The sequence below is a fragment of the Oncorhynchus gorbuscha genome, linkage group LG11 (assembly GCF_021184085.1).
Source record: "Oncorhynchus gorbuscha isolate QuinsamMale2020 ecotype Even-year linkage group LG11, OgorEven_v1.0, whole genome shotgun sequence".
Lineage (NCBI taxonomy): Eukaryota > Metazoa > Chordata > Actinopteri > Salmoniformes > Salmonidae > Oncorhynchus > Oncorhynchus gorbuscha.
The window spans coordinates 41,470,980-41,495,773 of record NC_060183.1 but is presented as its reverse complement, the minus strand read 5'-3'; the positions used below and the strand labels follow the sequence as shown (position 1 = coordinate 41,495,773).

At 44.9% G+C, this 24,794-nt stretch overlaps 1 protein-coding gene across 2 annotated transcripts; it reads right to left on the bottom strand.

Moving 5' to 3' along the window:
• Positions 1-404: 404 nt before the first annotated feature.
• Positions 405-24,271, bottom strand: LOC124048651 (kinesin-like protein KIF2A). 2 transcript variants are annotated; one of them, XM_046369638.1, is made up of 20 exons: positions 24,102-24,271; positions 21,844-21,938; positions 20,559-20,687; positions 20,363-20,417; positions 19,511-19,642; positions 18,911-19,011; positions 10,921-11,016; positions 10,736-10,793; positions 10,441-10,603; positions 10,131-10,221; positions 9,932-9,995; positions 9,724-9,815; positions 9,366-9,508; positions 8,854-9,169; positions 8,313-8,380; positions 7,938-8,069; positions 6,151-6,295; positions 5,184-5,285; positions 3,204-3,339; positions 405-2,508 (listed from the first exon to the last, which is right to left on the bottom strand). In XM_046369638.1, exons 1-20 carry the CDS (start codon positions 24,163-24,165, stop codon positions 2,423-2,425), a joined length of 2,268 nt encoding a protein of 755 aa, XP_046225594.1. In that variant the 5' UTR covers positions 24,166-24,271; the 3' UTR covers positions 405-2,422. The 2 variants fall into 2 exon arrangements, with proteins under 2 accessions (XP_046225594.1, XP_046225595.1); XM_046369639.1 differs by having other exon boundaries at positions 7,968-8,069.
• Positions 24,272-24,794: the final 523 nt, after the last annotated feature.

The window sequence follows — 24,794 nt, the reverse complement described above, 5'->3', positions numbered from 1 at the left end:
AACCCCTATTATTTTACAGAGTGAGACCATATAACTTATTTTACTTCTGAACTAATTTAGGCTCGTCTAAACAAAGGGGGTGAATACTTATGCAACGACTATATTTTTGTTATTTAATTTGTAAAACTGTTTTTTTTTTCAAATGTAACTTTGACATTATGGAGTATTGTGTAGATCAATGAAAAAAAATGCAATTAAATCTATTTCAATCCCACTTTGTAAACCACCAAAATGTGAAAAAAGTTCCAAGGTGTAGACATTCTATAGGCACTGTATATGTTAAAATAAAGTTAGCCTACCACCCCCAAAAAATACATACAATTGTTGTGACTGGAGATTGTGGTCTGTAAGGATGTCAACGCCTGAATAATTGTTGTCAGAACACATACAGCAGAAGGTGCAAGTCAGTCAGGTGGTTCTTTATTCTTTAAGCCAGGCAGTTACATCTGATGCACACATCAATTATCTTCAGGTACCGTAGTCAAGTTCTAGTTACACTGCAGCAGCTAGGTCCAAACTCAGTCCTTTTCATCACTATACATCTGCACCTCCATATTCCCTTTTATAAACAACTTTAAAATGGGATGGGGGGAGAAAAGATACTTTTTTTTTACAAGATTCATAGTACGAGGGTATTTCTTCAGTTAATAGCACATTGATTGCCTTGTAAACAGAACGGACAGATACAACTGGCTTGTCAAGAGGCAGGTTGGTACATATAAATATTTATCCTAGCAAGTAACACAGAGCAGTTTTATACAAGCTAGTCATTAGAAGCATTTGTACGACTGTTTCCCCAATATTCTTAGGAGAGGCACAATATCCCTCAAAAACATCAGAAGGTTGAAGCCACTGAACATTTCAACCAGTCTTTTCAGACGTGAAGGGTGGCACACCTTGCCTAAGAAATGGTTGGGAAAACACTGTTGGAGAAGGTCATAAAGAGCAGTGCATTTATGTACAGTAGCACACGAGTGTGCAGTAGGTTTATGTAAGAGATCATCAACAAGGGGCTATGCGTTCTGTGGAAAATAACGCGCTAGCGGAGTGGAACTGACCTTCCAGAGAACGCATAGAGCTCGAGTTTATTATCCCTTTCATACAATGGTTATAATTTAACACATTTGCCGCTGGAAATGTGTTTAACATCCACTGAAGGAGCTAGCAAGTTTACTAGAGAGCTGCAGCAGTTGCCTTGGTAACCAAACAAACATACTCGCTAGTTTAGCACAACAAACCATCAGTCCTAGCTTACAATTATGAAAATCCAATTGAACAATGCCAATAATGTTTTCAATTTTCAATTTTGCTTCCAAAAGCAGCTCAAACATAGAACACGTAAGAATGAACTTTAGCCATTGAATTCTACCGTGCAGATACATGGGGAAATAATGCACGCTCTAGAATGCCCTTCAAGCCAAACATAAATGAGTATTCAACAACTCTAATAAAGTACAATCACAGCTGGTTTGTGCATGCATGCATCTGGTTGGCTCCCAGACCAACACATTATCACTTCCTCAACCCATATAGGGTACATGATCAGAACAGGTGGTCAGAAATGTATTTCCTACTAAATCAGTGTTTGTTGCTCTTGGTCCTGGAGAGTTGAATACAGTGTGTGCAGGCTTTTGCCCCAACCTAGCACTAACACATCTAATTCAGTTGATCACGGTCTTGTTGATTTGTTGAGTCAGGTGTGTTCGTGCTGGGCTGGAAAAGAAAGCCTGCACACACAAACTCTCCAGGAGCAGGATTGAATACGGACGGTAGTTAAGTGACTAAATAAATACGTTGTTTTGATTCTTAAAATTGGCTGAAGGTAAAATCGATCATATCTTACAGTTTGTCTTATAAAAAGGTGCATAAAAGAAATCCTTCCCCCTTTTCTTTGTTTAAATGAAAATCCGTCAATAGTTGTTTCACCACATAGATACATTACCCATGTACATACATGGAAATAAGAGAGAATCTGTCCTCGGTTTAACAGATGGATAAATGGATGGATGGAGGATATTTACAAGCAGCAATGAGAGCCTGTACATAGAGAATAGGGCAACACCTCATGATCCTTCAATCATAAAATACATCATAGCATGGATCTTATTTAGGTCTAAACAAATGACTAAATAATTAGCTTGTACAGTTGTTTCCAGATGTTTTGTGCTGTGACCCCCTATTTCTTTTAATGCCTTTAAATGTCAATATGCCTCTCTGGACAAATGAAACAATGCTTTAGGCCACAACCCACATTTAGATATCCAAAACCCAGTACCGCAATGGGCCCCGACCATCTTTTAGGGCCCATGGCTAAGGACATCAGTTATGTCATGCTTATGACAGTCTCCAGTAGCCTTAATGTCAGAGGGTTCCAGTTAAGTGTTGAGATTAGTGATGTGTGTATGTGTTTGAATGTGTGTGTCTAAAGAGCGCGGGGCCTCTTGGGGTTGATCTGTTTGCTCGCCTGCTCCTCTTCCTGGAGCGTAGAACGGAAACCCTTCACTTTGTCTGAGAGAGGAAGGGAGAGGGAAAGAAAGAAGGGAAGAGAGACGGGAGAAAAGGAGGGAGGAGAGAGGGGCGTAAAGGAGGGAAGAGGGAGGAGGGGGGAGAGAGTGGAGGGGGAGGAAAGGAGGGAGGAGAGGAGGGGGAGAAAAGGAGGGAGGAGAGGGGCGTGAAGAGGGAGGAGGGGAGGGGGAGAGAGGGGAGGAAAGGAGGGAAGAGAGAGGGAGGGGGAGAGGGGGCGTAAAGGAGGGAAGAGGGGAGGAAAGGAGGGGGAGGGAAGGAGGGGGAGAGAGGAGGGGAGGAAAGGAGTGGGGAGAGAGGGGAGGAAAGGAGTGGGGAGAGAGGGGAGGAAAGGAGTGGGGAGAGAGGGGAGGAAAGGAGTGGGGAGAGAGGGGAGGAAAGGAGGGGGAGAGAGGGGAGGAAAGGAGGGGGAGAGAGGGGAGGAAAGGAGGGGGAGAGTGAGGAAAGGAGGGGAGAGAGAGGGGAGGAAAGGAGGGGGAGAGAGGGGAGGAAAGGAGGGGGAAATAGGGAAGAGGAGGGAGGATGGAAAGGAAGAGAAGGTAGAGGCTTAGATATAATCAGTAACAAATGCTATGAAATGTCATCTTGTTTCTTACTTCCAAATAACATGACACGAATCACAATTCATTTAATGATTGCTTACTTCTGATCTAGAATCGGTTATTAGAATCCCACACTACCTCTGAGCTCAATGAGGATGTCTATTTTCTGATCCAGGATCTGTTCTAGCTGCGTGGCATAGGAGTCTACGTCATAGTCCACTTCCTCTGTCATCTCCAACAGAACCTTCTCATCCTCCAGCCAGCGGATAGACTCCTGCACCGGACACAGACGGGAACACACACAGAGAATGAAACTCCTATTCTGAACTAATTTATAAACTCAGCAAAAAAAGAAAACGTCCCTTTTTCAGGACCCTGTCTTTCAAAGATAATTTGTGAAAATCCAAATAACTTCACAGATCTTAATTGTAAAGGGTTTAAACACTGTTTCCCATGCTTGTTCAATGAACCATAAACAATTAATGAACATGCACCTGTGGAACGGTCCTTAAGACACAAACAGCTTACAAACGATAGGCAATTAAGGTCCCAGTTATGAAAACTTAGGACACTAAAGAGGCCTTTCTACTGACTCTGAAAAACACCAAAGAGAGATGACCAGGGTCCCTGCTCATCTGCGTGAACGTGCCTTAGGCATGCTGCAAGGAGGCATGAGGACTGCAGATGTGGCCAGGGTAATAAATTGCAATGTCCGTACTGTGAGACGGCTAAGACAGCGCTACAGGGAGATAGGACAGACAGCTGATCGTCCTCGCAGTGGCAGACCACCTGTAACAACACCTGAACAGGATCGGTACATCTGAATATCACACCTGTGGGACAGGTACAGGATGGCAACAACTACTGCTCAAGTTACACCAGGAACAGCACAATCCCTCCATCAGCGCTCAAACTGTCCGCAATAGGCTGAGAGAGGCTGGACTAAGGGCTTGTAAGGCCTGTTGTAAGGCAGGTCCTCACCAGAAACAACGTTGCCTATGGGCACAAACCCAGCGTCGCTGGACCAGGCAAGACTGGCAAAAAGTGCTCTTCACTGACAAGTTGCGGTTTTGTCTCACCAGGAATGATCGTTACACCGAGGCCTGTACTCTGGAGCGGATATCGATTTGGGTCACAGCATCATCGGACTGAGCTTGTCGTCATTGCAATCTCAACGCTGTGCTTTACAGGGAAGACATCCTCCTCCCTCATGTGGTACCCTTCCTGCAGGCTCATCCTGACATGACCCTTCAGCATGACAATGCCACCAGCCATACTGCTCGTTCTGTGTGTGATTTCCTGCAAGACAGGAATGTCCGTGGTCTGTCATGGCCAGCGAAGAGCCCGGATCTCAATCCCATTGAGCATGTCTGGGACCTGTTGGATCTGTGGGTGAGGGCTAGGGCCATTCCCCCCAGAAATGTTCGGGAACTTGCAGGTGCCTTGGTGGAAGAGTGGGCTAACATCTCACAGCAAGAACTGGTAAATCTGGTGCAGTCCATGAGGAGGAAATGCACTGCAGTACTTAATGCAGCTGGTGGCCACAGCAGATACTGTTACTTTTGACCCCCCTCTTTGTTCAGGGACACATTATTCAATTTCTGTTAGTCACATGTCTGTGGAACTTGTTCAGTTTATGTCTCAGTTGTTGAATCTTGTTATGTTCATTCAAATATTTGCACATGTTAAATTTGCTGAAAATAAACACAGTTGACAGTGAGAGGACGTTTCTTTTTTTGCTGAGTTTATTAAGAAGCAAAGTGTAAAGAAGCATCGTTCTTGTTTGGAACAATCTGTTGTCTGCATTTGACCTAAAACAGCATGAAAACTTATAGTGAATCTAACAGCAAGGAGAAGGAACTGTGCTGATCGAGTGACATGTTGCAAGGCTTGTTGTGTGTGGGAATCAGCCACAAGAGCAGAAAGGAGACAACAAACGGAATAAACTATAAACACGGACATTACGCAGCTGAATGGCATTTCAACATATTGCATGCAATATGGATCCCTTGCAATATGTTAAAATTGCAATTTCGATGGCAATTTGATTCATTGTGCAGCCCTACTCTGAACTATATGTGTGTGTGTGTGTGTGTGTGTGTGTGTGTGTGTGTGTACCTGAAACACAGCTCGGTGGTCTTCCAGCACCTGTTCCTCCATCTCCACCAGGTGAGACACAGCCTCATGAAAGGTAAAGAGCTGGGGGGACACCTCCTCTTCCTGGAGAGGAGGAGGGGAGAGTGGGGGTTAGAGATTAGGATAAAGAGAAAGAAAGAGAAGAAAGAGAGATGGAGAGAAAAAAAAGAGAACAGAGGAAAGAATACTCTGAAGAACCACACCCTTTTTATTTGACAGTAAATCAGTGTATAAGCCAGGATGTACAGTACTCTCCACTAATATAACCTTGGTAAATATGAGCAAAACGGGCTATGAAAAGAAATTATCCAGCTGTGATGCTTGGGACTTTTTTTTGGGCCACTTTATCCATCCTCCTCAATGTGCGTGGGGTCAATATAGACACACGTCCTCTTCCAGGCCGATTGTTAATATCTCCAGCTGCTTTAAACGTCTTAATTATTGCCCTGATAGTGGAAATGGGCAGTTTCAACCGTTTTATGGTATTTTCTTATAGCCATTTCCTGATTTGTGCAGCTAACAACCTTTTGTCGCTCATCATTACTGTATTCTCGGGTCTTTCCCATAGTGATGGATGACTATGGGAACTTGGCCTGTGTGTCACCTCATATTTATACCCCAGTGAAACAGGAAGTCATCGCTTACCACTTAAGTGTTCCTAATCACTCAGGTGAACTTAAAAACAGAACATTTGAATGGGAATATACTTTACTTAGATTTTACTCATGAGAATTTCTAGGGGTGCCAATAATTGTGGCACATATGTTTCTGGGAAAAATATTTAAAGGTTAGATTTTTGTGAATATTTTGAATGAAAGACCAAGAGGATAAACAGCAAAGACCTTTTTTTCACAGGCCGTTTTGCTAATATTTGCCAAGGGTGCCAATATTAGTGGAGGGCACTATACAGGGGTAACTGGACAGTAGGTGTATGTGTGTGTTTTCTTACGTTTTGTTCACAGAGCAGTTTGAGGTCATCCCTCTGAGGGGAGCTGCCGACCCCCCACTGAGCCTCCAGGACCTCTAGCTGGGTGACGCTGTGTCCTCCCCGCCCCTCCATCATCACCCCTGGGTCCACCGTCAGCTCCTTCACCCTATCGATGCACACAAACACCACACACAGACACACAAGAACACACATGTGCGCGCACACATACGCAAGCACACACATTAGTAGTTTTCTCTGACCACATGATCTGCCCTTTTGATGGGTTAAAAGAGTCAATGAACCAATGGGAATGAATGGAGACATTCTTAGGCCGGAGTGTGAAGGACAAGCTGGGAAAGAAAAACATGAAAAAAAAAAAAAATGCTTCTGAAATTAATGTATGAAAGAGTTAAACATATAAGCATGCCACAATTCAGCAATGACAAGCTGAAACGGAAGGTTAAAGGTCATGAACAGTCAAAATCATGTTTTTCATGAAATGCATGATATTTGAATAAAATCAGGTCAAAGTGTGAAAAATGACTGTCACTTCTACATTGATAAAGTTTGATCATAAAGTTACTGGTCCCCTCCACCATGTCAAACGCTTGGATTCAGGAGGCGGGATTAATAAGGGTTTAGGGTGACATCACCCTAACTCTCTCATTTTAATACACCAATGGTAACATGATATTCTCTTATCTTATTTAAATAAGTACCGCCTTGTAAACAACATCGGAGAAGGCGTATTTTAAGAGAGGCGTGATTTATATAGCTAGATAACTACTCAACTGGTGTCAAAATCTGTAGGTTGTCAGCAAACATAATTAAAAGTGTACCATATTAATCTATTGCAATGATACTTATATTTATGTCTAGTGTTAGCTAGTTACTGGCTAGCTAGGTATTCAGCCAGCATGGAACAAAAGGGGGGAAGGGTCGCAGTTGTTGCAGTTGTCATTTTAACACATCCGTCAGTGCTGCTGTGAACCATATCACAAGATACATGCCAAACAGGAGATGTATAGAAATCATTGATGCAATGATTAAATCACTGATGCAATAATTAAATCACTGATGCAATGATTAAATCACTGATGCAAATTCAATGTCGTTTGAGCTGCTTTGTGTATCACCAAATATTCTTGAGATGATTATACTGCTAAACTGCATCCAAGTCGCTTAACAGAGGTGTTTCAAAGAGCTGTCAGTCAAGGCGAGCTCATGAATATTAGCTCCCCGTCCACTTAGCCTGTCTTTTCAAACTTCCTGGTAGTTAGCCATGAGGAAAAAAAGAAAATGTTCTACAATTTGAAGCATTTCTATTCAAAACAAATATTATGGGTGATATTTTAGTCACTCAAAAGGCTATTTTACATGGGAATCAGAATGACTGTTCGGGACCTTTTAAATAAATTCTATCATCGTAGGTTAAATAAATTATATAAATGAGGAGGAAAAAAAACGGAAACAAGCTGAAAAACTTGAGGCCGTGCAGGTTTGTAGCCAGCAACACTTAAGTCAATGAAAGGGGTACTTAGGAGTAAAAAATAAAGGCGTAGATAAAAGTTTCCCCTAACCCCTGGTCCAGGATCAGAGCAATATTTTCTTTATGGCCTGACTGGCCTTATAGTTATTATAAGGTTACAGTTAATCTGATCCTAGATCTGCGGTTAGGAGTAACCTCTCACTGGAGTCAAATGACAGGCAGAGGATGGGTTTGTATGTGAGCTAGTGGAGATCACAAACATAGGAACGAAGAAGATGAAGTAAGTACGGTAGGTAAGAGATTAGTAGAGATGAGAGACCTGGTGGGAGAGGTGGGAAAGTCATCGTACTCGTAGGTATTAGTGGGGGAGAGCTCAGCACGACTCCCCCCTCCACCACCCTGCTGCTGGGAGAAGGGGATGTCTGATGGGCTGATCCCAAACTCCTTCACTCTGGAGAGGGAGAGAGAGACACACACACAAAGCGACCGAGAAGATCCCGTCAGGATAAGGTCTGATCATACATTAGAGGGTAAATGATTTGTCTCGAATCAAGAAGAGGGAGTGAGACGAGATATAGAGGGGGGGGAAGGTTATTCTGCAATGACAACTTGAATTAAACTTCTCCCTTATCAACCAACAGTCTTAGTAATTGGTCGTTGGTGAGATGTAGACAGTCAGTCAGCGTGGTCTCACCTGTTGGCGTATCTCAGAGTGTTTAGAGTGTTTTCACAGGAAGCCATTCCAGGAGATATAGTGGCAATCTGTGGGGGGAAATAACAGTTACTACATCGTTAGAAAATAATCATAATCGTTGGTGCTTAATAAATAAACATCGAACCAGGCAGTTCTGAAGACCAGGAAGTGTTGAAGGGACAATCTGCTGTAGCTACATCCATTTTTGGACTTATACATTAATTATATATATAATTATGAATAATATATCTTCACGAGTTTAGTATCCCATCAGAACCCAAAATATAAACTTGTTTTACTCTAAACAAAGTAAATGTAAACAAACACTGTATAACCTCAAAACATGGTTAAAACTCTCATTTTGATATCATGGATGGTCAGTCCTTGCATCCACAGATCTGTCTATGAATTTGAGAGTGGTTACATTTCTCCAGCCCCACCCCTCAGCTTCTTAGCGAAACGGGGCAGAGAAAACGCCACTGTTATTGTTTCAACTGCTGATCGTCACTTTAAAGGAGATGTATGTACAGTATTATCTCACCATGCAGGTCCTTGAATTCTCCCCGATGAAGGAGTCTCTGAGAACCTGGGTCAGCTTGCTGGCTCTGAACGGGGTGTGGGGCTTGTTCCGACCCAGGGCTCTGATACACTCCTTGAGCGCCAGCAGGCTCTTGTTGATCTCGGCTCCCTCCAGGCGAGTCTGGCGGTCAGCGCTGGACGTGTCGGCCCCCCTCTCGTTCCCCGCCAGGTCGATCAGCGAGAACTTGCCGTGCATCTTCCCTCGCCGCCTCAGAATGATCTGGAACACAGCGTGGCTACGGGACGAGTGGGCGTTGGCCGAGGTCTGACCTGACGTCCTGCGAGAGAGCGAGAGATGGAGGGTGGAAGAGGAGGAGGAGCGAGAGATGATAGAGAGGGGAGGGAGGGAGAGTAAAGCAGCAGGAAATGACTGGCAGGAATAACATCCATATCAGATCTTTAAAATAAGGTAACGCCAGTCAATTAAACCATCCCACTCCACCCCTCCTTCCTACTCCCCCTCTGTGGTTTTACCTGCAGCTGTTTCCAACCTCTATGAGTTTGAGAACGTCTTCAGTACATTTGACGTCTCTCTCCTGCAGCCCCACCACCTGCACCTGCTGCTTCCCATCCTCCAGAACCCTCAGCTTGGCTTTCCGGTTCAGCAGGTCAAACACCTAGAGAAGCGCAACACAACCACGCGGCCGGGTTAACACAACCACAACCGTCCTTCGGCCCACGCCGTTTGGCATTGCGGTTCAGCAGGTCAAACACGTACAGAACCACAACCACAACCACAACCACGGTCACATAAACACAGTCACCACCCTTCAGGCTTCACGGTTCAATATAGGGGGTTTGTAGATGCATGTATTGTGGTGACTCCACTTGCCTTCCCACTGTAGATCTCAAAGAAGGTGGCGTAGACATTGAGGTCCAACTTCTTGTAGTTCGGCTTCTTCAGCATGAGAAACACGTCTCTCGCTGCAAAGAGAGAAAGGGCTTCACTGAAGAGACACAGCTTCACGCAAACACGCAGAAGGAGCACGTTTTGAACTAAAGAGAGAGAGAGAGAGAGAGACATGGTGTAGTGTTCGTACCAGCCAGTGCGTAGATCCCTTTAGAACAGTCTTGGTTCTTCCCAGAGAAGTCTCCTCCCATTGTCTGAAAGGGAAAGCAGTGAGCTTATCTAGGATTGCTAGATACAGGTTGCTAGGTTGCTAGGATACAGCATTATCAAGTTAGCGTTCAAGTGTTAGCCGACACGCGCGGGAAGAGATCATCATCGGTGCCACTCACATGGGTTTTCCCACTTCCTGTCTGTCCGTAGGCGAAGCAGGTGGCCATTCCCCTCTCAAAGATGGTCTCCACCAGTGGTCGGGCGGCGAACCTGGGGACAGGGGGAATGAATGGTTGACCACAGTAAAGATACTCTAAATTACAATATTATATTTTCAACTCACACTTTCAAATAAACCGTGTTATGTCAACGGGAGTGTTGACACACAGACACACATCTCCAGTTAGAATTCTTCCCAGTGCACGTGATCATTTGTGTTCTTGAAAAACGTACCTCCGCACCACTTGGGAGTTGAGAAGGGAAACTTACCGGTAGACCATGTCGTTGTCTGCGCCGTCGTCAAAGGTGTAATCGAAGCGGAAGGTCTGGTTCTCCAGGTACCTGGTCAGGTCCACCTTCTGCTTGGGCTCATGGACCATCACCACGTCCTTACTGGGGATGGTGATCACATCCAGGTCCTTCATAGTCAACTCTGGAAGGGGGATCGTGTTTCCACGAGAACGTGTGAGGAGTGCGATGCTTATGCTGCTGCTAAACCTCTGCATGTAAAAGACCATGTAACCTGAAAGTTGGCGTGCCTGCATTCGATTGATGAAATGTGTACCTTTTTTATTGAGGGGCCGAGCTCGTACACACACACATATCCTGTGCTCCTCATCGATCTGAAAGTTGAAACAATGTCATACAAGACATGATTTAGTTAGTGGCCAACAAAGACGTGTCACCACTCTATGAAAATAGACCTGCGCCTAAGCAGTTTTAGCAGACAGATATAGATATAAAACGTACCAGATCAGCGGTGGTTAGAGGCCTGTAGTCCAGACTGGCTCTGAAGTCTCTGATCATACACATGATCTCATAGTTAGGCACAGTGACATCTACCTCCTGGGAGAGAACGGCACAGTCAACAGTGTGTGTGTGTGTGTTAATGAGTCGTGGGTTACCGCAGTCCCGCGGATATATTGTGTGGAGGAAGGGCAGGTTGGATAAAGAAAAACAATATATCATTCTTGTGCAATTTATACCTTATATGCTACATTGAGGATTTTCTTTCATTATTTTAGGCTGTCTGGCATTGGTGCACAAGCCTTAGCTTTAGGCCCTAACTGTACACGCGCCAAATAGACTACACTCCAAAAACAAAATGCTTTTGGGAACGCACAGAAAAAGTTAACGTCATCTACGGAGGAGAAAGGACACTGTATGACTTTAATTCAATAAGAGAAAGGCTACGAAATGGAGAGATGAAAATAAAGTGAAGGGAGGGCCAGAAAAGTCATGTTTGGGAAAGATTTGGTGATGTGGTAAAAGAGGATGATAGCAGTGATGATTGTGAGGCGCCAGAGTCACAAGACGGGGTCTTCAAAATGGGCCTGTGGCACGTCAGGGGAACTTAGCCTACTGTTCAGATGGGTTAAATGGAAAGTGAAATCTGGACACTGACTGTAGCCAAAGTTTGACTCGGGAACAAGAGATACGTGATTTATTTCGTTCAGCATCTTGAGAGAATGCAAATGTGCAGTTAGCACCTCTACAGGCGGTATATATATTTATTAGCATAACATAATAATTGTATTGCAACCACATAAAATATGCATCCAAGTCAAACTGAAATCTTATCAGAAACATGAAACATGATGTCATTTGGAAACCGGTTTTTATTTTTTTTTGCATTTTATCCCGGTCCCTAAACGTCTTTGCTCCACGAAAGAATCCGAAAAGACAGAGAAAATGTTACCGATGTCAACTAGATTGAAGCATTCATTCTATCGATCTATGACATTAGCAAGGGTAAATTTAGTCTTCTAGGGCAACGCATACTGAGAGAAGAGTCAACTAACAAATAACCTACCAAATTGTCAGAAATGATAAGCAGAAACATACACAATATTTACAAAACCACACCTGTTGCTGATAGGTGTATAAAATCGAGCACACAGCCATGCAATCTCCATAGACAAACATTGGCAGTAGAATGGCCTTCCTGAAAAGCTCACAGACTTTCAACGTGGCACCATCATAGGAGGCCAACTATCTAACAAGTCAGTCGTCAAATGTTGCCCTGCTAGAGCTGTCCCAGTCAACTGTAACTGCTGTTATTGTGAAGTGGAAATGTCCAGGAGCAACAACGGCTGAGCCGCAAATTGGTAGGCCACACAAGCTCACAGAACGGGACCGACAAGTGCTGAAGCGCGTAAAAATAGTCTGTCCTCGGTTGCAACACTCACTATCGAGTTCCAAACTGCCTCTGGAAGCAACATCAGCACAAGAACTGTTCGTCGGGAGGTTCATGAAATGGTTTCCATGGCCGCACACAAGCCTAAGATCACCATCCGCAATGCCAAGCGTCGGCTGGAGTGGTGTAAAGCTTGCCACCACTGGACTCTGGAGCAGTGGAAACATGATCTCTGGAGTGATGAATCACGCTTTACCATCTGGCAGTCTGACGGATGGATCTGGGTTTGTCAGATGGCAGGAGAACGCTACCTGCCCCAATGCATAGTGCCAACTGTAAAGTTTGGTGGAGGAGGAATAATGGTCTGGGGCTGTTTTTCATGGTTCGGGCTAGGCCCCTTAGTTCCAATGAAGGGAAATCTTAACGCTACAGCATACAATGACATTCTAGACGATTCTGTGCTTCCAACTTTGTGGCAACAGTTTGGGGAAGGCCCTTTCCTCAGCCCCCGTGCATGAAGCGAGGTCCATACAGAAATGGTTTGTCGGTGTGGAAGAACTTGACTGGCCTGCACACAACAACCAATGATAATTTGGAATGCCAACTGCGAGCCAGGCCTAATCGCCTAACATCAGTGCGAGTGGTCGAGTGGTCGCATCGGCGCATCGGCGCTTCGCTCCCGCAGGTAGTATAACTTTTTACATTTCATTATATTTCATTATAGCACAACGGTTTGATTTGTCTAATCTTAGCAATTTCTTCTCAGCTAGCTACATAGCCGTCTTTGTATCAAAGATAATTGCGTAATTATCGTATTTCGCCGTCCTAACGTACTCTTCACTAGCCAGCTAGCTAACGTCCACTGATTAGCTGCACTGGGAAAACTATTACACTCAACTGAACGACTTGATTAGTGTAGTGTTAGCTAGCTACATAGCTGTCTTTGCTGTCTTCGTATCTTCGTTCCAAGATAATTGTGTTGTTTAGGTTTAGAGTGTGTAGTCTTAGAGTGATTATCTTAATTTACCGAGGTTAGCTAGCCAGCTATTTGTCGTCCTTAACGTAGGAGACTCTGCTAGCTAGCCAACAGCTAGCCAACGCTAGCCAACGTCTTCTGAATAGAACTCAACAACCCGGTCGCATTCACAGGTAGTATCACATTTTCATTTCATTTCATTACAGTACAACGGTTTGATTTGTTTGATCGTAGCTAGCTACATAGCTAGCTACATAGCCGTCTTTGTATCAAAGATAATTGTGTAGTCTAGAGCGATTTTCTAGGTTAGCTAGCCAGCTATTGTCGTTCTTTTAACGCAACGTAACGTAAACAACACTACTAGCTAGCCAGCTAGCCCCCGAATAGCAGCACTGTAGAAACTATTACACTCAACGGAACGACTTGATTAGTGTAGTGTCAACAACGCACCCACTGCCAGCTAGCCTACTTCAGCAGTACTGTATCATTTTAAGCATTTTAGTCAATAAGATTCTTGCTACGTAGCTTAACTTTCTGAACATTCGAGACGTGTAGTCCACTTGTCATTCCAATCTCCTTTGCATTAGCGTAGCCTCTTCTATAGCCTGTCAACTATGTGTCTGTTTATCCCTGTTCTCTCCTCTCTGCACAGACCATACAAACGCTCCACACCGCGTGGCCGCGGCCACCTAATCTGGTGGTCCCAGCGCGCACGACCCACGTGGAGTTCCAGGTCTCCGGTAGCCTCTGGAACTGCCGATCTGCGGTCAACAAGGCAGAGTTCATCTCAGCCTATGCCTCCCTCCAGTCCCTCGACTTCTTGGCACTAACGGAAACATGGATCACCACAGACAACACTGCTACTCCTACTGCTCTCTCTTCGTCCGCCCACGTGTTCTCGCACACCCCGAGAGCTTCTGGTCAGCGGGGTGGTGGCACCGGGATTCTCATCTCTCCCAAGTGGTCATTCTCTCTTTCTCCCCTTACCCATCTGTCTATCGCCTCCTTTGAATTCCATGCTGTCACAGTTACCAGCCCTTTTAAGCTTAACATCCTTATCATTTATCGCCCTCCAGGTTCCCTCGGAGAGTTCATCAATGAGCTTGATGCCTTGATAAGCTCCTTTCCTGAGGACGGCTCACCTCTCACAGTTCTGGGCGAATTTAACCTCCCCACGTCTACCTTTGACTCATTCCTCTCTGCCTCCTTCTTTCCACTCCTCTCCTCTTTTGACCTCACCCTCTCACCTTCCCCCCCTACTCACAAGGCAGGCAATACGCTCAACCTCATCTTTACTAGATGCTGTTCTTCCACTAACCTCATTGCAACTCCCCTCCAAGTCTCCGACCACTACCTTGTATCCTTTTCCCTTTCGCTCTCATCCAACACCTCCCACACTGCCCCTACTCGGATGGTATCGCGCCGTCCCAACCTTCGCTCTCTCTCCCCCGCTACTCTCTCCTCTTCCATCCTATCATCTCTTCCCTCCGCTCAAACCTTCTCCAACCTATCTCCTGATTCTGCCTCCTCAACCCTCCTCTCCTCCCTCTCTGCATCCTTTGACTCTCTATGTCCCCTATCCTCCAGGCCGGCTCGGTCCTCCCCTCCCGCTCCGTGGCTCGATGACTCATTGCGAGCTCACAGAACAGGGCTCCGGGCAGCCGAGCGGAAATGGAGGAAAACTCGCCTCCCTGCGGACCTGGCATCCTTTCACTCCCTCCTCTCTACATTTTCCTCCTCTGTCTCTGCTGCTAAAGCCACTTTCTACCACGCTAAATTCCAAGCATCTGCCTCTAACCCTAGGAAGCTCTTTGCCACCTTCTCCTCCCTCCTGAATCCTCCCCCCCCTCCTCCCTCTCTGCAGACGACTTCGTCAACCATTTTGAATAGAAGGTCGACGACATCCGATCCTCGTTTGCTAAGTCAAACGACACCGCTGGTTCTGCTCACACTGCCCTACCCTGTGCTCTGACCTCTTTCTCCCCTCTCTCTCCAGATGAAATCTCGCGTCTTGTGACGGCCGGCCGCCCAACAACCTGCCCGCTTGACCCTATCCCCTCCTCTCTTCTCCAGACCATTTCCGGAGACCTTCTCCCTTACCTCACCTCGCTCATCAACTCATCCCTGACCGCTGGCTACGTCCCTTCCGTCTTCAAGAGAGCGAGAGTTGCACCCCTTCTGAAAAAACCTACACTCGATCCCTCCGATGTCAACAATTACAGACCAGTATCCCTTCTTTCTTTTCTCTCCAAAACTCTTGAACGTGCCGTCCTTGGCCAGCTCTCCCGCTATCTCTCTCTGAATGACCTTCTTGATCCAAATCAGTCAGGTTTCAAGACTAGTCATTCAACTGAGACTGCTCTCCTCTGTATCACGGAGGCGCTCCGCACTACTAAAGCTAACTCTCTCTCCTCTGCTCTCATCCTTCTAGATCTATCGGCTGCCTTCGATACTGTGAACCATCAGATCCTCCTCTCCACCCTCTCCGAGTTGGGCATCTCCGGCGCGGCCCACGCTTGGATTGCGTCCTACCTGACAGGTCGCTCCTACCAGGTGGCGTGGCGAGAATCTGTCTCCTCACCACGCGCTCTCACCACTGGTGTCCCCCAGGGCTCTGTTCTAGGCCCTCTCCTATTCTCGCTATACACCAAGTCACTTGGCTCTGTCATAACCTCACATGGTCTCTCCTATCATTGCTATGCAGACGACACACAACTAATCTTCTCCTTTCCCCCTTCTGATGACCAGGTGGCGAATCGCATCTCTGCATGTCTGGCAGACATATCAGTGTGGATGACGGATCACCACCTCAAGCTGAACCTCGGCAAGACGGAGCTGCTCTTCCTCCCGGGGAAGGACTGCCCGTTCCATGATCTCGCCATCACGGTTGACAACTCCATTGTGTCCTCCTCCCAGAGCGCTAAGAACCTTGGTGTGATCCTGGACAACACCCTGTCGTTCTCAACCAACATCAAGGCGGTGGCCCGTTCCTGTAGGTTCATGCTCTACAACATCCGCAGAGTACGACCCTGCCTCACACAGGAAGCGGCGCAGGTCCTAATCCAGGCACTTGTCATCTCCCGTCTGGATTACTGCAACTCGCTGTTGGCTGGGCTCCCTGCCTGTGCCATTAAACCCCTTCAACTCATCCAGAACGCCGCAGCCCGTCTGGTGTTCAACCTTCCCAAGTTCTCTCACGTCACCCCGCTCCTCCGTTCTCTCCACTGGCTTCCAGTTGAAGCTCGCATCCGCTACAAGACCATGGTGCTTGCCTACGGAGCTGTGAGGGGAACGGCACCTCAGTACCTCCAGGCTCTGATCAGGCCCTACACCCAAATAAGGGCACTGCGTTCATCCACCTCTGGCCTGCTCGCCTCCCTACCACTGAGGAAGTACAGCTCCCGCTCAGCCCAGTCAAAACTGTTCGCTGCTCTGGCCCCCCCAATGGTGGAACAAACTCCCTCACGACGCCAGGACAGCGGAGTCAATCACCACCTTCCGGAGACACCTGAAACCCCACCTCTTTAAGGAATACCTAGGATAGGATAAGTATTCCCTCTCCCCCCCCCCCTTTAAGATTTAGATGCACTATTGTAAAGTGACTGTTCCACTGGATGTCATAAGGTGAATGCACCAATTTGTAAGTCGCTCTGGATAAGAGCGTCTGCTAAATGACTTAAATGTAAATGTAAATGTAAATCAGTGCCCGAACTCAGTAATGCTCTTGTGGCTGAATGGAAGTAAGTTCCAGCAGCAATTTTCCAATATCGAGTGGAAAGCCTTCCAGAAGAGTGGAGGCTGTCATAGCAACAAAGGGGGTCCAACTCCATAAGAATGCCCATGATTCTGGAATGAGATGTTCGACAAGCAGATGTCCACATATTTTTGGTCATGTAGTGTACATACTTGCGAAGGTATTCACCCCCCTTGGCATTTTTCCTAATTTGATGTCTTACAACCTTGAATTAAAATTGATTTTGGGGGGGGGTTTGTATCATTTAATTTACACAACATGCATACTACTTTGAAGATGCAAAATATGTTTTATTGTGAAACAAACAATAACACAAAAAAAAACAGAAAACTTCATCATGCATAACTATTCACACCCCCCCCAAAGGCAATACTTTGTAGAGCCACCTTTTGCAGCAAATACTGCTGTAAGTCTCTTGGGGTATGTCTCTATAAGCTTGGCACATCTAGCTACTGGGATTTTTGCCCAGTCTTCAAGGCAAAACTGCTCCAGCTCCTTCAAGTTGGATGGGTTCCGCTTGTGTACAGCAATCTTTTAAGTCATACCACAGATTCTCAATTGGATTGAAGTCTGGGCTTTGACTAGGCCATTCCAAGACGTTTTAAATGTTTCCCCTTAAACTACTTGAGTGTTGCTTTAGCAGTATGCTTAGGGTCAATGTCCTGCTGGAAGGTGAACCTCTGTCCCAGTCTCACATCTCTGGAAGACTGAAACAGGTTTCCCCCTGGAATTTCCCTGTATTTAGCGCCATCCACCATTCCTTCAATTCTGACCAGTTTCCCAGTCCCTGCCGATGAAAAACATCCCCACAGCATGATGCTGCCACCACCATGCTTCACTGTGGGGATGATGTTCTCAGGTTGATGAGGGGTGTTGAGTTTGCGCTAGACATTGCGTTTTCCTTGATGGTCAAAAAGCTCAATTTTAGTCTCATCTGACCAGAGTACCTTCTTCCATCTTCCGGAAGTCTCCGTCATGCCTTTTGGCAAACACCAAACGTGTTTGCTTATTTTTCCATTTAAGCAATGGCTTTTTTCTGGCCATTGTTCCATAAAGCCCAGCTCTGTGGAGTGTACGGCTTAAAGTGGTCATATGAACAGATACTCCAATCTCCGCTGTGGAGTTTTGCTGCTCCTTCAGGGTTATCTTTTGTCTCTTTGTTGGCTCTCTGATTAATGCTTTCCTTGCCTGGTCCGTGAGTTTTGGTGGGCGGCCCTCTCTTGGTAGGTTTGTTGTGGTGCCATATTATTTCCATTTTTGAATAACGAATTTAATGGTGCTCCGTGGGATGTTCAAAGTTTCCGATTTTTTTTATAACCCAACCCTGATCTGTACTTCTCCACAACTTTGTCCCTGACCTATTTGGAGAGCTCCTTGGTCTTCATGGTGCCACTTGCTTGGTGGTGCCCCTTGCTTAGTGGTGTTGCAGACTCTGGGGCCTTTCAGAACAGGAGTATATATACTGAGATAATGTGACAGATCATATGACACTTAGATTGCACACAGGTGGACTTTATTTAACTAATTATGTGACTTTTGAAGGTAATTGGTTGCACCAGATCTTATTTAGGGGCTCCATAGCAAAGGGGGTGAATACATATGCACGCACCACTTTTCCGGGGGGTGTTTTGTATCATTTTTTCAACAAAATACAAAAAACGCCAAGGGGGATGAATACTTTTGCAAGACACTGTCAATCAGGCGAAAGAAAATCCTTCACCCCATGTCAAAAGATTGTTCCACTGTCTCTGCTGACTGTAGCCTACAGGCATTTTCTATATTAGCGGGTTAGGGTTGGGTGCAGGCATCAGATTTATACTTTATCACATATTCAGTAGTCGGGCGGTTGTGGGTGAGCAAACTGTGACCCTACCTGTGCCTTCTTCTCTCTCAGCTCCTGTTGTTGCAGCCTCCTTCTCTCTCGCTTCTCCTGCAGTTTCTCCACCTCCTTCACACAGTTGGATTTCCGCCGCGCTGAACCCGTACAGAGTAGGAAAACACAATTATCAAAAAAGAATCCAGCATAAATGTATAATAGTGGTCCATTTTCATTTCTACTGTCCCCATTTCAATATACTTCAAAGCTCTTCAGAGGCAAATACACAACAAAAAGATAAAACCATGAGCGCTAAGCTACACATTCAATAAGCTCATAATAAACCCGCCCCGGCCGGCCGGAATAGAGCGCAGCTCAGTGAAAGAGCTATTCTCCGGCTGCCTCTCTGTTCTCTCAGCAGTACAGCTGGGCTAATAGGCCTGTCTGTCTGCCTGGGCGCATTAGATCACTGGTCATGTGTCCCATCATCGTAACCCACCAGACTCAACATCACATCTCATCACGGCAGGAAGCTCCAATCGGAGATTTACAACAACAAACAAACAAAAACGACTAGTTGTTAACATGGCAAATGTATTTCACAATAACCAGGACTATTTTAGCGACACAAAGCTGCAGTGTGTCTGTGTGTATTACCGTTCTGCTGCTGTTGTAGTGTCATTTGCTGTGTCTGTAGGGCTGTGAGTGCTGCAGGTGGGGGTGGTTCTGGTTGGCTCTGCTGGTGCTGTATCTGACTGGGTCTGGCCCGCGTAGTCCCCACCGCTGCAGCTGGAAAGACACAACATACAGGACATTTTAGTCACGCATGTACATTTTGTTTAGTACATTTACATGTAGTACATGACATATTGTCTTTGGGCATCTCATCTTCTTATTGATGGCTTTTTAAATTCAGAACAGGAGTAATGACAGTCCCATATCGGTCGTCCTCAGGTGATTTGTCAGTAAATGATCTTGACATGAATATGCTATCTCTCCCCAGACCCTCTCTCTCTTTTCCACCTGTGTATTTATCTATTTTCGACTGTTGCTACAGATCTCTCTCTCTCTCTCTCTACAGATACCAAGGTCTCGCTCTTCCTCTCTCGTCTCTCTTTATCTCTCTACTGATCTCTCTGTCTCTCTCCCTCCAGATATCACAGTGTCCGAGGGGTATTTTCACCACGTATTCACAGATGGCACACCTGTTGCTTCTATTGAAACAGAAATAGAGATCTATTACTCTCGTGGTACAGTGGGTCAGTAGGATGTTATGTAGCAAGCCTGGTTAAACCAAGTGTCCACCCAACATGGCACCCTATTCCATGCATAGTGCACTGCAGTTGACCAGAGCCCTATGGGCCCTGTTGAAATGCAGTGCGCCATAAAGGGAATAGGGTGCCATTTGGGACACCGACGTAGTCTCGCGTTGACAGACTTCAAAAGTCTCGTCTTTGCTCAGGAACGTGAGGAGACTTGGAGATCAAAGTTCTGTTGAAGCTGCCTTGCCTCTGTTTTCTCTTGCTGGGGTTTCAGTCTTGGGGGGTGCTATTGTTCGTCGGTTCTACAAGAGACAAAAGAATACCATATGAACGTAAAGAAGCAAATGGGACACATGAAAATAGCCAACACTTTCCCATGATTAAAGTATACTGTACAGATGTATGACTTTTGGCCACAGCACAGTACACTATAAGAGAATGACCTTGGGTGGCTTGATTTGTTTGGCAGCAGAGGCGATAGAGGTGGCAGGAGGGGGGGTCTCAGGACTCTGTACTGCCTCCTCTTCAGGGGCCACATCTGGGTTCAGAGCAAATATGCTCTCCAGGTCAATCTGCATGGGAAGAGGGTGCAACATACATTCCAGCCTCTCCAACCTAATGTGTGTATGTATGGGGCGGTAGCGTAGCCTAGTGGTTAGAGCGTTGGACTAGTAACCGGAAGGTTGTGAGTTCAAACCCCTGAGCTGACAAGGTACAAATCTGTCGTTCTGCCCCTGAACAGGCAGTTAACCCACTGTTCCCAGGCCGTCAATGAAAATAAGAATATGTTCTTAACTGACTTGCCTGGTTAAATAAAGGTAAAATTAAAAATATATATATATACACTCAGTGTACAAAACATTAGGAACACCTTCCTAATGTTGAGTTTACATCCCCGTTTACATCCCCGTTTACCCTCAGAACAGACTCAATTCTTCGGGGCAAGGACTCTACAAGGTGTTGAAATTGTTCCACAGGGATGCTGGCCCATGTTGACTCCAATGCTTCCCACATTTGTGTCAAGTTGGCTGGATGTACTTTGAATGGTGGACCATTCTTATTACACACAGGAAACTGTTGAATGTGGAAAAACCCAGCAGCGTTGCAGTTCTTCCCACACTCAAAACAATGTGCCTGACACCTACTACCATAACATGTTCACCCTTTGAATGTACACAATCCATGTCTCAAGGCAAAAATAATACTTCTTTGACCGGTCTCCTCCCCTTCATCTACACCGATTGAAGTGGATTCAAGAAGTGACATCAATAAGGGATCATAGTGTTCTCCTGGATTCACCTGGTCAGTCTATGTCATGGAAAGTGCAGGTGTTCCTAATGTTTTGTCCGCTCAGTGTATATCGGAGGGGTTGGGTGAAGAAAAAAAACAGAAGACAAATGAACATCTCGTATGGAATAATAAAGTAATCTCTTGACTCAGGAAAAGACAAGAATGTCACACATGTGCAGTGAGATTGATTAACAATTTACCAGTGACATTTAAGAAGTGAAATAGGCTACCATGTTAAAACGTGTAATCCGAAAGGAGGGCACGCACGCACAAACAAACACATACACACACACACAAACTACTTAAAGGCATCCGTAGTCAAGCTGATTTGCTTTGTGTCCTAAAACTTTCAACGCTCCATCTGGTACAAGCTGATAGGGGGTCAGACATGACTGATTAACACACATAAATACACACACACACACACACACACAGTACCTCTTTCCCTTTCGTATCTCCATTCTCTATCCATTCCACCGTGACACTCTCGTTGTCTTCATTCAGTGATGTGACCATTGCCTGGTGGATTCGACCTGCAAGAAACATGTTATAAACATATACCAGTTTCAGTGTAGACTCCTGCAGGTTAGAGAACCATGACATGATGGATTTGTGACCACATGACATGATGGATTTGTCCTGGCTGCCATAGATGGGAGAAAACAGTTGTAGACTCATACGGTCATACACTCTGGCTATTGAAATTCAGCCAATGACCACGACACACTAGATCACACTGACCAAAGAGGATGGCGATGAGACCAGCCAAAATTGGCCAGTATGGGCAGAGGCCTCCAGTAGCAGATGTGTCAATAACCCTGGATCTGATTGGTTGACATTTAAAAAAGCTTCACATGCATGTCAACATTTGACTGCTTCAGGGCATTTTGTTATGTTACTGTACATGCAAAATGGTTTGTTTCCATAATGTTTCTAGTGTCATGTCTCATTCTAAATAGCTAAAGCTCTTCTCTTATGGATGAGCCCAAATTACTACAAACATTTAAAAAATACAGTCACACAGTTGGTTGAGCAGATAATTTAATTAAATCAAACAAAACAGGTTCATTGCTGCAGAATCACTAAGTGTGTCGTTTGCTAGTCCTTCCCTGGAGATAGAGCAGATGAGAATTAAATAAATAGCAACTGAACACTACTCACTTTAGACTAGCAAGGACTACTATGTAAAGAAGTAGCTAGTAGGCTATTGTTAGTCAGTGGCTAGCCGACTAAAACTCAACAATTTACGATGGGGTAAAGCGGTGACTAGTGTGGGAACACTGGACTTCCGATGTCACATAAAAATATGTTTCTTATCAAAAACTATGGATTTCAGCACCCAAAGAATAGCCCGCAATTACACATGACAGGAAATGGGGGAAACTGATAACGGATTAACAACATTGTAGTTACTCAACAATACTAACGTAATTGACAGAGTGAAAAGAAGGAACCCTGTACAGAATTAAAATATTCCAAAACATGCATCCTGTTCGCAACAAAACACCTAAGTAATACTGCAGGACATGTGGCAAAGCAATAAACTTTTTGTCCTGAAGACAGTGTTATATTTTGGGCAAATCCAATACAACACATTACTGAGTACCACTCTCCATATTTTCAAGCATAGTGGTGGCTGCATCATGTTATGGGGAACCTTTAAATTGTTAAGGACTGGGGAGTTTTTCAGGATAAAAAAAACAAACAGAATGGAGCTAAACACATGAAAAATTCTAGAGGAAACCCTGGTTCAGTCTGCTTTCCACCAGACACTGGGAGATCTTTCAACAGGACAATAAACTAAAAGTCAAGGCCAAATCTACACTGGAGTTGCTTACCATGAAGACAGTAAATGTTCCTGAGTGGCAGAATCAGCTTAAAAATCTATGGCCTGAAAGTCTAAGTACTGAAAATGGTTGTCTAGCAATGATCAACAACCAATTGTTTTCATATTTGTTCACAAATGTTAGCATTTTTATTCCACTTTGACATTACAGAGTATTCTTTGTAGATTTTTTACAAAAAATCTTAATTAAATCAATTTTAATCCCACTTTGTAATGCTTCAAAATGTGGAAAAATGAAGGAGTATGAATACTTTCAGAAGGCACTGTAGTACGTGTAACATAATGTAACTCAGAGCCATGATCAAGGACTAGGCTTAAAGGAGAATCGCCATATTCAACGTTTCCTGTAAACCCAGATTCTGGTTCAGAGCTGAACGGTCTTCTGTGACTATTCACATTAAGACAGTTCACTAAACGATATATACGGCTGAATCCAGTATCATTACCAGGCAACCAGCACGGCCTATAACCGCACAGGTGGATGCATCCCTGCCAATATAAATCATTAATCCCTGTTAGCCAGCCGGCTAGCTTCACCCAGTAATTGAGTAAAGGCTACAACTAGCTGGCTATAGCTACGCCATTCAAGGTAATAATAACCGATTTGATTGACTGCCGCTGTGTCAGACAGGGAGCATGACAGTAGGATGAGAATGGGTCTTGTACCGGGTACAGATCTCTATGCCATTGCTAGGCTAGGTATCCAACTCAGCACCCTGCCTGACTGGCTAGGCGCTGCCTTGAAGCAACAAAGATGATGTAGCTAACGCGACAGCGCCTCAATGAAAAATGCATCTTTATCTAGCTAGCTAGCGGACGAGCAGGAGAGAGAAATATCTCTCTGTCTTACCATCACTCCGTTTGATTTCCACGTAAATGCCGATGAGGATCTTTCCGAAGACAGCGACAGCCATCCCTCATGTGTGTAGTATGTGTGTGTATGGCTGTAGTATGGGGTGTGTATTTGTTTAATTGGTGGGGGACCAAGTCGCGCCGCAGAAAAGAGAAACCGGGAGGAGGTCAGGAGGATAGAAGGAAGCAGTGCGCATGCGCATTGACTACCTCGCTCCATCAGAGTGGAGACGCATCCAAGAAGCGAGTTGGATTTTATTTTTGCTTAGTCTTCCAGCTAGCTACACTTGCTATATTTATGCGATTTTCTGTTGATGTGCCATTGGGTGAAAAAAAGCACCACGCTTAAATGTGTTCATTGTAAAATAAGAGGCTTATCGGGACTAATTTTATAAATGCGTTTAATTCACGATGTGTAAACCAATGATTGAGTAATAGTCGATAATTATAACATGTTTTATTATAAATGTTTATAATTCGAATAATTATTATATGTATTCGAATTCATACATTTCAAAAAAAAAAATTAACACATGGTTGAATGCTCTGTTTTGATTTAAATGTTAAAGGCCCAATGCAGCCATTAAAAAAAAAATCTATATCAAATAATTTCTAGGTTTTAATTAAGTACCTTACTGTATGTAATAGATTTCCATTAAGCAAGAATTTTGCTAAGACTGTCTGGGAGTAG

What these genes read in the sequence shown, in the direction of transcription:
- LOC124048651 (XM_046369638.1), bottom strand. Translation starts at nt 24,165, where the DNA reads ATGGCTGTCGCTGTCTTCGGAAAGATCCTCATCGGCATTTACGTGGAA. An exon ending in TGAGAGAGAAGAAGGCACAG is followed by an intron (nt 11,017 to 18,910) that starts GTAGGGTCACAG and finishes GTTCTCTCCCAG; the next exon opens with GAGGTAGATGTCACTGTGCC. An exon ending in GAGGTTGGAAACAGCTGCAG is followed by an intron (nt 9,170 to 9,365) that starts GTAAAACCACAG and finishes GCTCTCTCGCAG; the next exon opens with GACGTCAGGTCAGACCTCGG.